Source organism: Fundulus heteroclitus, unplaced genomic scaffold, assembly GCF_011125445.2.
Source record: "Fundulus heteroclitus isolate FHET01 unplaced genomic scaffold, MU-UCD_Fhet_4.1 scaffold_485, whole genome shotgun sequence".
Taxonomy (NCBI): Eukaryota; Metazoa; Chordata; class Actinopteri; order Cyprinodontiformes; family Fundulidae; genus Fundulus; species Fundulus heteroclitus.
Genome location: NW_023396907.1, coordinates 68,603 through 85,012, shown reverse-complemented (window position 1 = coordinate 85,012; position 16,410 = coordinate 68,603). Strand labels below are relative to the sequence as shown.

The 16,410-nt window shown below is 38.0% G+C and overlaps 1 protein-coding gene across 2 annotated transcripts in view; it reads right to left on the bottom strand.

Moving 5' to 3' along the window:
- Positions 1-234: 234 nt before the first annotated feature.
- LOC105938141 (sodium bicarbonate transporter-like protein 11) overlaps positions 235-16,410 on the bottom strand; it is a 38,767-nt gene continuing 22,591 nt past the window's right edge. For both annotated transcript variants that reach the window (XM_021325077.2, XM_012879792.3), the window contains exons 9-20: positions 14,956-15,040; positions 14,748-14,873; positions 14,526-14,639; positions 13,958-14,090; positions 13,603-13,676; positions 11,811-12,072; positions 10,170-10,276; positions 9,755-9,920; positions 9,421-9,594; positions 5,980-6,175; positions 3,476-3,645; positions 235-3,033 (exon numbers count right to left, since the gene is read on the bottom strand). In XM_021325077.2, the coding sequence (XP_021180752.2) occupies positions 2,967-3,033; positions 3,476-3,645; positions 5,980-6,175; positions 9,421-9,594; positions 9,755-9,920; positions 10,170-10,276; positions 11,811-12,072; positions 13,603-13,676; positions 13,958-14,090; positions 14,526-14,639; positions 14,748-14,873; positions 14,956-15,040 (1,674 nt within the window). In that variant the 3' untranslated portion in view covers positions 235-2,966. The remainder of the gene's footprint in view (positions 3,034-3,475; positions 3,646-5,979; positions 6,176-9,420; positions 9,595-9,754; positions 9,921-10,169; positions 10,277-11,810; positions 12,073-13,602; positions 13,677-13,957; positions 14,091-14,525; positions 14,640-14,747; positions 14,874-14,955; positions 15,041-16,410) is intronic.

Sequence of the window (16,410 nt, the reverse complement as noted above, 5' to 3'; positions counted from 1 at the left end):
TCAGAGGCTTGATTTGCCCCAGTTTATAAAAGATTACTGTGGAAGGCACAGGGGTTTTAAAGGTTGTATTATTTGCCATACTGAGACTCTAATAAAGTCTAACCCCAACAAAACAATTAGAAATCATCACTTTGGATGAATGTTAAATTATATCACATGGATTGTGAAAGGTTCTGTTACTAAAAATGTAATTTGCCTAAGTGTTTGAGCTGTAAAAACATCCATCCAAAGAACTATTTTTTACATAAGATCTTTATTTCAGCAATACAGTTAGAAAACCCATATATCCACTTTGTATACCAGTTTATTTCTTATCAGGGTTGCACTGTTCTCTAGTCATGATTGGGAAAACACATCCTGGTCGCATCCACAGTCCATCACAGAGACACAGGACAAACAACACCAGAAAATCAGAGAACCCGATATTCAGCCGGACACAGTGTTGTGTTTTAAAAGGTTTATTGAAATAATTAATCAAGCCCTGGTGCAGGCATGTAAACCTCTGCAGAAATGTGGTGAGGCGAAGAGTGGGCTGCTCACAGCGGGAGGTGAACAGGAGACAGGACTGAGGTTAGAGAGCAGTGCATGAAGCCGGTTAGATAGCTGACAGATCCAAAAGGCTTGGCTAGGTTTGTGGTCGTGAAACAGTCCAGGTCAGTGTCCAGAAAAACAAAAGCTGATGAAGTGTCCATGCAAGGGCAAGGTGAGGCAAGGAAATCCAAGAAAAAACGAGAACTTGGTCAAGATCAGACATGGCAGGCAAAGAATGCTGCACATCAACTCACACTTAGGCTTTCAGCAGTCTGACAATGGGGAGATGTGGGAACCCAGAAGATAAAGGCTGAAGAACAGAACTATTCCTGCCGCCTGGACAGTTGGATCCTTTTTCTATGATCTCAAATCCATGCAGCAAAAGAAATGTGATTTATGAATGGTCAACGTGAGATCATGGAAAGCTCATCTTTGCTGATTTGTGATGGAAATGTTTTGTGAAAGGGCTAAAAATGAGGGTGATGGCAAAGAGGCCTTCCAGCCAAAAAGTCCTGGAGCTCATAACCGTAAATAATGAAATTGTTCAAAAAGCTGTTCAGCAAATATAATAAAGTGTTGATTGCTGTAATGCCATTACAGATTTGTCCATTGGATGTTTAGAGTTATATGTGTAAATAATTTTTGACACGTTTTAATACAAGCGAACAAAAAAAGATTTACACCTTTTTCTGTTTTTGGTAACCTTTGAGAGTGTCTTCTCTTATTGCCTATCAGAAACAAGCTTATTGGTTGAATAAGAATATGTTTAAATCTGCCAGAGGTGTTAATAAGTAAGGGTTAGTACAAAGTGGCTATGAGTCCTTGTGTGTACAAAACTGACCTGTTTACACAATTTTATATTTCAACCTCAACCTGGTAAAATAAAGGTCATATATAATATTATAAAGCAGATGGCTGAACCCATGATACTTTGGATGAAGCCGTAGTGGGGATATAATTGTTTTTTTAACTCTACATGACAGAAGAAAAATGCAACACAAAGTCATTCCAACTTTTTAAAGATGTTGCCATGACCTTCAGGTTCTTCTTCAAATCAGATCAGGATTTAATAGATTTTCAAGTAATGTCATATTTTCTTCAAAATGTGAATATTAGGATTTCACATTCTTGTTATCGTTTGGCATTTTAAGCGTGGATACAGAATTCAATAATATGTTGACTTATTGTAAAACTAGATATTTTTCTTTCAACAAAGACAAAACCCATTTTAAAATAACAGATCCATTAAATCAGAGCAAACACTTACTGTCACCCGTCTCTACAAAAAAACAAACAAATGTAAACCCACATTATGGTTGGAACAAGTTCACATCAGTCACGTGTTTGTCTTGTAGAAAGAGAGAGAGAAAGAGAGACAGAGAGAGAGAGAGAAAGAGAGAGACAGAGAGAATATACACTGAGCAGACTGTTAAAGCAGAAAACAGGGGCTGTTATGAGAATGACGGTTTTGATGAAAACAGACAAATAAAGCAGGTGTTGGTTTACAAAAGAGGCTATGCAAGAAAAATATATACATGAAACAAATTGGATGTTTGATTATACAAACCCAGTGACCTTGGGAAGCCACTCATGTTTAATAACTGGGTGGTCATAACTCCATTATCATTTCTTTTACAAGATGAAGGCGTACATGAATATGTTCTTTTTTTCTGTAATACAATAGTGGGTACACACAGTGAGGGGTGGAATTTTAGCATCTGGGGTGTGAACCTCCACTGCCATCTATTGGTGGCATTTCAAATCAAAATACTTTCAGCAGTCTTCCTCTAAGCTGTGGGAACCCTGCTGTGTGACATTACTGTGATCGCCCTAAAGCCCATGTGGCAATGAAAGAGTCGGTACATATTTTTCTCTGTGAAAAACTGTGTTAAACCAGTTCTGTTAAAAAGGGTTTATTTGACCCCACATTAAGCTGCTTTGGCATATCACACAGTCATGACAACATACAGCACATTATGTGACACAGAATGAAAGTTTTCACAACTATCTAGTAAAAGGAACATTTGCTTAAGAGAGGTGATCATTTTTACGTGTTGAGATGTTGCCTTATCAGCATGTGAATCTACGCAGCAGTGGCTCTCCTTTGAAAAACACAATACTTGAATTAAACAATCAACATTTTTATTTACTTAAAAAAATGATAAAGATATACACTGGCTCATCAAAGGTTTCTCACAGATTTGTCTGCATGCAGATGTGTTCTTTACGTCTACCTATAAATGTTTAATACTGAAGCCAGTTACAGTTATAGTGGATTTTATGGGAAAACCTGTGAAATCTATAAGTGGCAGACCTGTCACCAGAAAGTGCTTCAGGAGAAATCTTGTGAGCATGTTGTGGTTACAAACACAGTAATTAACCTTTCAGTCTGTTCCTTTCTCTTTTCAATCTTTTCACAAGGTTGTCCAGTTGCTCTACATGTACTGCGAATCCATGATGTCCAGATATTTGGCATCAATCACTCTGGGAAGCACGTTGGTCCTGGGATACAAAGCACAACATCTTTACATGGATTTCAAAAAAAAAAAAAAAAAAAAAAAAAAAAAGGAAACAGCTTCTCACGCTGAGCAACTGCAGCCTAAATAAACAATGTGAAGGCAACCCATAACACCACTAGAATGTGTTGTCAGTAATTCCTCCTCATAAAAATAGCATTGCACAGTAATACATAGTTTCAGTCTGATGTAAAGTCCAAAACCCTGATTCCTGTTCTTGTCTATTTAATTGTATAGTATATTTTTAGTCTGGTAACCTTTTCTTCTAAAAAAATAAAGACTTATTCCACAACTGCAGTAATTCTGGCTCATATTTTAAGGGTCAAATCAAAGCATTGAGCAAGCTGGATTTCAAACTCAACCGGAGGCTTTTTAGAGCTCCCCCCCCCCACCACCCTCCCATCCCCTTCTGGCTGTGAGTAGCTCACCTGATGGGGACCAGCAGGATCATCAGCAGCGGAAACACCATCTTCATGTAGGGGAGAGGATACATCCCAAATGCACACAGGATGATCAGCTGGATCATCTGCAGAGCTGTAAAGTAGTGCACTTTTCTCTGAGGCACACGGCGTATGTAGTGGGTGGGAGGATAAGATGTCTAGACAGACAGGAGGTGAATCAGAAGGTTAATATATGCTTTTTAATTAGTTTATCAGTTCATTTCTATAAGGGCGGTTGCCCAGGTTAGCATTAGAAGGGGTGCACACACGCCACCATATTTAAAAACGAATAAAGGATAATGTTTTTTACGTCTTATTTGCTCCATAAATGAGTTCTGCTTTGCTTATTTTAATGTGTAGTTATTGGTAGGTTGGCACCCTGCTGTATTGCATTTGCTGTTGAGTGCTGACATTAGAGACAGCCCATTACCTGACCGGGGCTGCACATTTTTCCGCACCATACATTTAAGATTATTTCCTGGATTTTGATGTCGTTGTCAATTACATACAGAAGGAGGTGCTCACCCAGGGCGGCGTTCATGCTAGAACCACCACAGGGGAAAAAAACAGATGATAGGAGAGATTCTGTCAATTTTCGTCTCTAAAAGTTTGGAAACTTTGCCATTTTTTTTTAAAGCGAAAATGTCTTTCAACAGAGTGTATCACTGCTGTACTATTTGAATAGGGAATATATTGACATGTCTGGCAACAGTAAATTTTTTAATGGTGCCCCAAGTTTAAGGTTGGCATAATGTCCTTAAAGCGTTGCTTTGTTGGTGTTTTTTTCGCAAATAGTATCAAGGTTTGACATGTTTCAAAATGTATTTCAAATTAACTCTGAAGGCCGCAGTAAATATTTTAACCAACACTCAAAAGAGAATACATTACTCCAGTTTTAATCTCTTTAATTTAGTTATTGGTTTACTTCCTTTTTTTTCTGTGGTCTAGCCCCTGCATATATCTCTAGCGTTCTAGAAGTCTATGCCTCTTCTCACTGTCAGAGATCATCCGGTCAAAAGCTGTTAATAGTTTCTCAAACAAGTTTAAAGACCAGAGGGGATACATCCTTTCGAGTGGCGGTACCAAGCATGTGGAATATGTAGCCTCGGTCTTTGCGCTGTTTAGATTCTGTTGATTCTCAGCTCAACTCCACTTTGTTTATCTAGCACATTAAGATACCACTTAGTTGGCTGAAGGGCTTTACACCCCAAAAACTGGTGATTGAAAACATAACGGAATGAAAACAGTAAAAGTAACAGGCACAATAAAAAAGGAAATAAAGAGCAGATACTCAAAAACAAACAATAAAACCTCAAAAGCCAACATGTCAAACTGGGTTAAAAAAAAGTCTGATATGTAAAGATAATTTGTTCCAGAGTTTTGTTTTGATGACATTCTAGGACGTTCTCTTCCCACTTTTTGCTTTTGGAACGACTAATAAAAATTGATCTGCCGACCTGAGCGAGAGAGAGAGAGAGAAAGCGGCAGATAAAGCCAATAAACTGCTGCTAAAAGTGGAGAAACGTGCTCTCGTTTTTTTTTGGTTGCAGCCAAAAGACGAGCAGCAGCATTTTGGACCGGCTGTATTCCAGCCACTAAAGTTTCAAATGAGTTGTGATAAAAGCAAAGATTAAAATTTCAAAATAAAGTTGTGACAGGAATGGTTTTACTTTGGTCAGCTGCCTCAGTTAGAAAAAGCTTGACCTGACCACAGATTTAATCTGAGCATCAACGTTAAGATCAGCAATTCTTTTAGGAAGCAGCTAAATACTCCTTCATTAAGACTGGCTTTTAACTACTTATTTTACATGGATGATGTATTTATTTTGTATATTTTGCTTGTTACTGTAAAGCATTTTTTGTGGTTTTTGAACTGTGAAGGGTGCTATATGGATACAGTTCACTAGTTTACTTAAGAATCCAATTATAGTTTGACCAGTGTAAGCATTTTACACTTTGGACCCAAAATAAAAGTTCAGCCATGTACAGTTTAATTCATATTTCCTACAGTGCTTATATTGTGTACAGAGCTGGGAACATGCAAAAAAAAAAAACAATGAAAATTTACTTTGGAGTGCAGTGACTGATACAGTTGTTTCACCAAGGCTGTCCTGGGCGATGAGCCACAACACCCATATGAAAATCCCACTGATTTTGTCTCACAATAATTCGGTTATTTCACAAACATGAAATGCCTCATTAAAATTAAAAGTCTTTGTTATAGCACGAGAAGCTGACATGCTGGGTATGATGTGAATGTCTCTTGTCTTCACATCGTTATTATCATCATAACCAGAAAATGCAGTTCTTGTAAATTTTCATCTAAGTTTTAATATCTTTATAGTTTAAAAGAGTTGATGTATTTTTTTTCTGTTTTGTTGTTACCTTACTTTTCTATACACTATTTTTGAGTCGAAGTACTTGTCATGATCTTAGTAGTAATTATGTACACAGCAGGTGAACCAAACCGTTTGCATGGTCTTGATGCTCACCTGCTCCTTAAGCAGCAGGGTCATGCGATCCACCATCTGATTCCCATCAAGCGAAGTGGCTGCAATATAAAGGAAGAGGCCATAGAGGACAGGTTTGGGGATCCACTGGAGAGGAATGGGTAGCATGAATGCAGACAGGCCGATCAGGATGTTTGCTGCAAGTGAGGTCAGACGCGTCTCTTTGACGCTGACGATCCTATTAGGACAGAAAGGGAGCAAAAAAGAACCAGTTTCATCAGAACACCAACACTCATCTTGGTTATAGCAGTGGTGTCTCGTTTTAGTGGTGACCGAATAAAATGGAAAATAGTGGCAGTTTAACGTGAAAGGAAATTTTAGAATGAGGATAAAAAGGGATTTGTTCCATTTGTTAGAACAATTTTTTTTAAAAAAATATCCTCTAAGAAAATAAGCAAATTTCTGATTGAATCCTGTTGGAGAAATAAAATCATAAACAGGATTTTTAAGTTTTGTAACTGCTCTAAACCCAATAATAAATAATCATAAACAACAAAAATCACAGAAGTCTATCAGATAAATTCTGGCCTCAATAGACTATTATTGAGAAAAATACATGTTGAAGGATTTTCAGCCTTCTTCAATATAAAAATGTAGCATACAACATCAACTATTTTAATTGTAAAGATGATTGAAAGACTTCACCATAACAGCCAGCAGCCCTTTATTTAACTGGGCCAATTCTTTGCAGTCTGTGGACTAACTAGTGAAGTTAGTTATTTGTCGATGTTGTCAACTAAGAAAGTAGAGCACATTGGCCCAGTTCTAAGGTCCTTACACCGGCTCCCTGTATCTTGGAGAATAGACTTTAAAATACCTCTGTTAGTCTATAAATCACTGAATGGCTTAGTACCTAAATACACTACATACTTAGTGGTCTGTATCAGCCCTCTAGACCACTAAGGTCTTCTGGCTCACATCTATTCTTCATTACCCAGAACCACAACCAGACACAGAAGCAGCATTTAGTTTTTTTTCGCACTATCTGGAAAAAAAACTCACTTTTACAGAAAATTGTGAAAGTGTTCATTTGTCTAGAGTTGACTTTAAATGTTAATGTTGAAGTTTGTAGTCCAACTTGTCTTATACAATCTGACCTGCTGCTAGTATTCCAACGCCTTGTGTTTGCCTCTGTAATGGTTCCCTCTGTCTCTGTATTGCTTTTATTTCCTCTGTTTTTTTTTGGTTCATATACAGCACTTTGAATCATCTTGTTACTGAAAAGTGCTTTATAAATACACTTGCATTGCCTTGTATTGTTGTAATAAGGCCACTTTAAATCCAGGGCTTTTCATCATAAAGTGCAATTCAACAAATCTAACTTATAGAAAGATGGATTCTGGAGAGGTTTTAAACAGGAGTAAATAATATTCCAGGCTTTAGACACCTTATAGAGCACTGTAAAATCCATCATTGGAAAATGAAAAGAGTTTAGCACAACAGCAAACCTGCCAAGACTTCCTTGCACCTTATTTGACAGGCCAGGCAAGTAGATCATTAATCAGAGAAAAAAAAAAAACTAAGAGGGCCACAGTTCTTCTAGAAGAGCTGCAGAGATATGCTGCTCAGTTGGGAGAATTTGTCAAACAATGACGACTAGTTGCACACTTAATAAATTCAACCTTTAGAGTGACAAAAAAAATGCAGTTGTTAAAAGAAGGCTTTTAGAAATCTAGCTTGCAGTTTGGCACAAGTCATGTAGGAGATGCTAAGAAAGATGTGGCAGAACACGCTTTGGTGAGATTAAACCAACACAATATTTGGGGAAAAGGCGTAAACTGTAACACTGCATATCATCCTGGACACACAATCCCCAGAGGGAAGTGTGGTGGGGGCACTGTCCTCCTGTAGGGTTTATTTTCTTAAGCAGGGAGGGATTTTCTGCAAAGAAGGACAGAGCTAAATAGAAGGCAATCCTGGAAGAAAATCTGTTAGGCCCTCAAAAAACTTTGGTCTGGTAGAGGGGTCCGAGACCCTAAATCAATTTTATCCATAATGTTTTATTTATGCATTTTGGTGGTGATGGTGGCACAAGAGTTAGGGAGCTCGCCCTGTAACCGTCAATCCCCTGCTCTGACCCACTCAGTTGTTGTGTCCTTGGCTAAGAGGGTGTATGGCAACCCTGCTTCTGTCAGTCTGGCCCAGGGCAGCTGTGGCTATAAACATGGCTCACCACCACCACCACCACCACAGGGTGTCGATGTAACTCTACTGACTGCAGTGTAAAGTGCTTTGGGGATCGTTGGACTATTCAAGTACAAACCAATGTCAAGTACAAGTACAATGTTTATACCATTTTCAATTCAATTCAATTCAATTCAATTTTATTTATATAGCGCCAAATCATGAAACATGTCATCTCAAGGCACTTTACAAAGTCAAGTTCAATCATATTATACAGATTGGGTCAGATTATACAGATTGGTCAAAAATGTCCTATATAAGGAAACCAGTTGATTGCATCAAAGTCCCGACAAGCAGCATTCACTTCTGGGGAACCGTAGAGCCACAGGAAGAGTCATCTGCATTGTACATGGCTTTGCTGCAATCCCTCATACTGAGCAAGCATGAAGCGACAGTGGGAAGAAAACCACCCATTAACGGGAAAAAAAACCTCCGGCAGAACCGGGCTCAGTATGAACGGTCATCTGCCTCGACCGACTGGGGTTACAGAAGACAGAACAGAGACACAACAAGAGAAACAAAAAAGCACAGAAGCACACATTGATCTAGTAATCTGTTCTACATTAGATGGTAGTAGCGGGTGAGCCGTCTTCTCTGGATGATGTCACAGTTAACAGAACGCCAGACCAGGTGTACCTACTATGAAGAGAAAAGAGAGAGAACATAAAGTTAAAGCAGAAATGACAACACATAATGCATAATTGAAGAACAGTAGAACTCAATATAGTGAGAAAATTAGATCCTGATATACTCCAGTAACCTAAGCCTATAGCAGTAAAACTATAAAGGTAGCTGAGAGTAACATGAGTCACTAGTTATAATTTTTGTCAAAAAGAAAAGTTTTAAGCCTAGTCTTAAAAGTAGACGGGGTGTCTGCCTCACGGACCAAAACTGGGAGTTGGTTCCACAGGAGAGGAGCCTGATAGCTAAAGGATCTGCCTCCCATTCTACTTTTAGAGACTCTAGGAACCACCAGCAGACCTGCGGTCTGAGAGCGAAGTGCTCTGTTAGGAACATACGGGGTAATCAGAGCTCTGATATATGATGGAGTTTGATTATGAAGGGCTTTTATATAATTGAAAAGAATCTGTATCTCAGCTTGCTTGAGAGCGCTAATAAAATTAGCAGAACTGTTACATATGGAGAGGGTTGAAAGGATTTGGACTGCCTACTAATATTATTATTTGTTTATGTTTTTTTTTTTGGTGTGGGGGGGGGTCTTATTTTAACTTTACTCACGTTGTGTAGAGGTGTCCGTTTTCTACATGCTGTTCCACTTTGGCAAGCTGACGGGCGTGTAGGGAGGAATGAGGAAAGGCAGCGTGCATCCATGGCAACCCCAGACAGGACATGAGGATGTTGATGAAGCCAGTCAGCATTAAGTCCCAGTGGAACGCTGTACCTTTTAACAACCTGGTGAAAATGTGCATACACACACACACACTTGTTCGGCAGTCTAGAAGCAGCAGTCCTTTAGTTCTAAATCAGAAGCTATTACGAATGAGATTGGGCATAATTTATGTCACACTTTCTTGTCTTGTCACTGTATTCAAACATAAAAGTGGGGCCTTACTTGTGTTCTGGTACGTGTGTCAGTGAGATAACGATGTTCTGGTCGATAAAGATTAGCAGCGCAAGGAGGAAACCTAGTCCGACCGCGCTAAGAGCCGTCAGTCCTGACAGCTTTTCAAATGCAGGGTACTTGAAGATTGGACCATCATGGACACTGAAAACAGGAACTAACAGGAGAGAAAATATATTATCAACACATTCACAGCACACATAGCTCATGATAAAATAGGAAATTAAAACCAGGATCCTTTCTTGCATGCAGGCATTGTTTTACGAACATTAATATTCTTGCCTTTTGAATATATCAAAAGCCACAGAAGCGTTGAATCACAAAAGGTGTTATGTGCCAAGGTTGCAAGTGTAAACCTCAAGGGTAATCTTCTATCAATGCTTTGATTCGACGGATCTGTACTCACGCTGTATGTCAATGAAAAGATAGGAGCCAATGAAGGAGAATATCACCACGGAGATAGGTAAAGCACAGTCAGACACCACCTCTCTGATTTTACCGTTCAGATATGGGCTGCATGGGGAAGAAAGCATCACATAGTTTCTACAACTTTTATGCAGTCTGTTATACGAGAAGCATCACACTGGTTGCTGCTAAACTTACTGTTTATTAATGAGAACAACAAAATATGTGAAGTCATGAATGGCAGTAAATGTAATGAACATAACATTTCCATGTAGGTCATGTATATCTGAATCCTGGGATGTGACTACATATTTTTTGTATCAAAAAGCAGGGTGTCACAAAAATCCACTTGTGTACAACCACAAAGTACTTTTTCACTAAAACGTCCTGCTGACAGAACAAATGTGTAAATGTGTTTAGTGATTTAATGGCACCATAATGATCTCTAACAGATGCTCTTCAAACTCTCCAGATGGAGAGTTGGAAAGCAATGTTGCACAACTAAGGTTGTACTAAATGCTAAATATATACAATTGTATGAGGATTCTTCAAGTTGCCTCAGATTATTATTCAGAAGGAAGCTGAAATTAAAGTTTGACTATTTACTATCCTGACATGAGCAAAAAGAGATGCTTTGAACTGAAAGAAACAGCTGACGTAATGCTCCCTCCTCCTGTTCTCATGTCAGCCTAAACTGATGCAACACGAATGAAATATTGCTTTTACTTAGGAGGTATTTAAGGGGTGGTGCACTCTTTTTTTAAACATTAATGCCCGAAGTCGTTGATTTCTATTAAAGAGGAATGTTTGCACTGACTTTAAATCAGCGTTTCTCAGACCTGTTCCTTAAGGCTCACTGTCCTGCATGTTTAGGTGTTTCTCGTCTGCCACACACATGACTTAAATGAATAGGTGATTAACAGGGTTCTGCCGCACCTAATAGCATGCAGGAGATGATGCTATCATTCAAATCAGGTGTGCTGGAGAGGAGGCACATCTAGCATGAAGGACAGTGGGCCCTGAGGAAGAGGGTTGAGAAAACACTGCTCTAGAGAGAGCAGTTCTGTCTTGTAAGCATCCTTTTATGCTTTTCACCCCAGGTTATAGATGTTTACCAGGATAGCTTTTATGATGCATTTTTGCAATTCCAGTGTCTAGCAAAAATACCATTTAAGGATGAGACAGGCTCTATGTCCCAGAACTTAATATGTTTTTAGTGAAAAACACGCGAAACAACCCCAAAATGCAAATGTGGATATAAATGCCACTCATCAAGAAAGAAGTTCTAGCTCCAAAAAGGAAATCTCAATTAATTTTGAAATATTAATACCTGGATACATTTTGGGTGGTCTTATGAATGTAAAATTGAAGTATATGGCCATACTTACATAATGAGAACATGTTGCATATGTTGAAGTGTCAACTGCTTTAGGCACTACTTGAATGTTATTCATATAAATATAAAATAAAGTAGCTTTCTACACCATTGAAATCCAAGCCAGATATGCAATAGTTTGGTATTCCTATTAAGGAGAAACTAAGTATGAGGTTTTAGTATATTTTATGCAAAGTTAAAAGAGGCCATCAGTGAATAATTTTATCAAACATGAGAAATATAAGCCAGTGTGTGGTCAAACCATACCTCCTCTTGATGAGGTAGAGTGCGTAGCCCAGCCACAAAGTCCCTAACATGAGCAGCAGACAGAGAATGGGCCTTTCTCTGGTGCATTCCACCAGTGTCTCCGGCAAGAACACTAACATTTTCTCTGTTTGATGTGACGTGTTATACTGTGGCACGGTTGTTGTCTGGTTCTCGATCTTCTCCAGAATCTCATTAATCTGCTGAAGCACCACTGTGCTGTTTGTGGTTGCCAGTGTTGGCCCATGGTAGAAGTGTTCAAAAACTGTGGGCAAACACACGGAGAGAAAAAAACGATAGTATGAACAAATTGCAATAGAAACAGAGCTACCCACTGCTCCACTGTGCAGCCCTATATGAAACCTTTTTGTTTTTATTCTCCATTTTTGTAACTTCTTATTTTCCAACTAACTGTAAAAAAAATTCTGCTAAGAGATAAACTGTAGTTAAACCAGAAATCAATATGGAGGCCCCAAATTGCCACAATCAAATATAAAATATGTAATTGCTTGATAAATACGTATATATGTGATAACTTAAGTAAAATCTTAGGAAAGATATTGAATACATGAAAATTATGCAAAAACCTATTTGAATGTCCATTTTTAAGTACACAATTTAATTATTGTCTAGTTTTTTATTGTTAGTTAACTTTCCTTGTGTCATGATTTTGGTATTTGTTTTATTTTGTATTAATTATTCTTATTCCACGCTGCAGTCATCTCAATCCCCTACCAGCCACCACTCAGCACCATAATCATCTTAACCTGCTGCCACTAATTACCTTTAAGTGGTTCCACCTGGTTCACTGCCTACGTATACCTGCCTCACTCAACCACTCCCTGCCAGAACTGTGTCTTGTCTGCACTGCCTGAATGTTGCTTCCACTCTTCCAGGATCAAAAGTTTTCTGCAAATGGCCTTTCCTCATTAAGTAAGGATTACCAGTGACTGTGTGCTCGTTTAGTTTGCGCTTTGTTACTTTGTGTGCTGCTGCCAGCTCTCCCTGCTTTGGTGAGCCATCGGCCTGCATCGTCTGGTCAAGTCAGTTCCTGCCATCGTCACTTTGCCATTAACATTCATCAGCCGATACAGCCATTACCTGTCCTGTCTCCTATCGTTGTTATTTCCAACAATAAAGGTTTAAAGACTAGAACATCTCTGTGTCTGTTCGAATATCATGTTCTCCACATACAACCATTTCACTCTGTGCTACTATCCATCAGAAAATGATGTATATGGTCACAATCTAAAGACATTTTAATAGTAATTACATTTTGTATTAGTTATATTTCAAAAGTATAGCTAATTAAGTATTCAAGTCTTTTTAATTATTTCATTGTCCTGAGTGGCATATATAATGAACCACAATTTAATTGGCCTGACGTTGAGCTCCTACGCATTTCCACAATCAGATCTAGGGGTCTATTTTGTTTATTGGTTTAGGTTTTTGTCATGATGGACTGTAGCGCAAGAAATAAAATACAATTTAAACAAAGGTTTTTCAAATTAAATTATGTAGGTGTATTTTAAATGATGTATTGAAATTTACATAAATCTAAATGCATACTTAGAAAGAAAATGCATTTTCTATGTATTTACATGTAGTACATTTTTATTTGAATAATCAAACATGCCAAGTTTTTATCCATAACTTTATTATTTTGACACTTTTGGCCCTCTGTACGTCAGAAAACTACATTGTGATAACTAATGTTTTCTGCTTTTTTCATTTTCTATATTTCACACCCAGATTCACAACATGGCCAATGTATTCTGACCTTTTCTGGACTTACTTTTGACAGTGCCTTTCACTGCATCCCCAACAAAAGCTATGGAGATGAATAGTGCAATGACCTCTTCCGTTGAGCTATGAGATAAGGAAAACAGAAAAAAAACACAAGAGCTTCTGTTTTATCTTCTTACTTTTGCAAACACAGACAAAACAGCCTATTCAAGGCAAACTATGAGCAGAAATGCAGACAGAGAACAGCGACCGAAGTTAGTGAGAACAGAACCCATTAACAAACCAAACTTTTTCTTATTATTGATTCAGCTTGAGTATGTGGCCCCATGGGTCAATGTTTCGTTTAATGTGTTACAAGTAAGAGTCTGTAATATGTAATAAAAGGAGTCTTGTTGTGTATTCACCGTTTGAAGAGTTTCATCATCAGGCTGACATTGAATAAGCCCCCGAGGATAAGGAAGAAGCTGTTCCATAAACCGATGCAGGCATAGAAAGCATCAAAGTCGAGGCCGTAGTCATCACAGATGCCCCTGATAACTATGAATTATACATACAAGGCACAAAAAGACACAAACTCATAAATATAAATTATTTGTTGTAAATATTACAGCAGTTTTTTAAGGCTTCTATGACTCCTGTTCATTATGTTCGTTAACTGGAGATGTGCTAAGCTTAACAATAAATATGTGAGACAATGAGTCTCTGCCACAGAGGGTGCAGTGTGGCGTCACGCAGTAAATCTGTTGGTGAGAGATTTTAATCAAATCCAAACAAAACTAAATCACTACAAGCTATAAGTCATGGATTAGACCATGATCTCCTTGCTACTTGCTACTTCTCTCCTTATTACCATCTGTGGATGTGTGTAAACTCCAATTTTTTTTTTTAATAAAAAAAAAATTAACAGGTCTAAATATATTACTCTTCTTTTTTTTTTTTTTTTTTTGCAAAAAATAACCAAACAATACACACCGCTGATGAAAATGGCCAATGGTGCAGTGGTCAGAGGAATGACCAGAGGTGAACCAGCGAACAGAGAGTAAATCACTCCTCCGATGCTTTGGCCAACAATGGTCTTCTGAACGTCTGTCCATGCAGAAAATAATCAGAATACTGCACTTGATCCATACAAAACGCGTCTTATAGGGTAACACATTGTATTCAACATTGTAATAATAAGGATAAAGTCAATACCTATTTCCCCTCTTGTGCTTTCATCATTCAGAGAGCCAAAGGCAATTGCAGGCAGAAGAATGGCAATGTAGAGGAAGATAGCAGTGGTGGTATACTTCAGTAAACAGCGATCCTTCCCTGTTAGACCTGTTAATTGGGTACTCAAAGGCATGACAACCTAAAACAGAAAATGATCTTCAAAACAAGCCACTTTACAACATTGCCATACCGTCTGTGAAGTCTGATGGATAAAGAGGCAATCTCCGACGGAGGTCATCGTAAACTCCTTTACCAGCTTTGAAGAAATGTCTGCACTGTGAGACACAAAGCAGAAGATATTCAGGAATTTAAAGGTTCTGCCAAAATGAAGAAAACATTTTTGCTTTTTATTCATGCCTAACAAATAAGCAGTAAAGTACTCCTGGCCCACACAGAGGGCTCTTGCTGCCATTAGCTTTATCTTTTGTATTTCTTTCTTTAGGGAGCTTTGGTGGCCAAGCGGTTTGGTATTTAGTTGTTCGTTCAATTAACCAATGGAAAAGGTATTGCTGTGATTAACTCGGTGTATTCTTTGCTTTTCTTTACCATACAAAGTACTCCCAGACCAGTGCTTCTGTGTTAGGCAATGTTTCCTTCCTGCAATTAAGCTGCAGGTAGATCGATTGCTGCCATTTACTGTGTACTTTTCGTTTTTCTTTTCTATGGAAAGTAGACTTGGCCCAATGCGTCTGCATAGACTCACTGAATTCAGTAATTTATTGAATTCAACTTTTACATAGGAAGCTTTTTTATATTTATTTATTCATTATCCAGGATTGATTATTAAGAGGCACACTCAAACTTATAATTTATAATGTTATAGAGGTTTTAATTGTAATACATCATCAAAACTGATGTTTCACGTTAGTGTTTTGCAAATATTTAATTCATCTTTCAGTGGCACCAATTTGCCTTTAATAAGACTGAAAAAAGTTAACACAATTTCCATGCACATTGTACATGCAGTTGGTAAAACTAGCAGCCATTCTTTGACATGACATAAAACTATATTATGATATAGCGTATTTAGCATTTTTTTTTAATTGGGACTTTTGACTCTCCTGAATCCAAACCAAAACCAAACATATGATCACTTATTTATCTTGTGAAGAGAGGGGAAGTCAGAGTCTTGCTTGCCATCAGCTCAGCATGCATGTTAAATGGGTAAATTGAACCAGTAAAGGCAAGATACAGGATTTGGAATACCAGAATCTGGACTTCAAAGCAAATTCCTTATCAAGCAAGTCTGTGCTTGTTTCACCAATATATTGTGAAATACATTATGCAGAAGGTGAACTGAGGTTCCAATGTTCAACAGACTGCAGCCAAGAATTGAAAACCATGGGAGATATTCGAAATGATATACATAGTAAAAAAAACATAACGAGGATGGCAACAGCGTGCAGATTAAATTATGTATCAAGCAAAGATGATTTTTTATTCCAACATTGGTATTTGCATGGTTTTCTTTGGATAAAATGTTGATAAACCAACGAACCAAGCACCCTGTGGGTTACTTTCTCTATTACAATGGTGAACTGTCGACAACATAAAGTCAAGAAATGCCCTGCTTAGTCATCAAGAGAGGAAAAAATTATATTGTATGGGTAGATGTGCCTTATTTGTGACAGAAATAGCTTTTTAA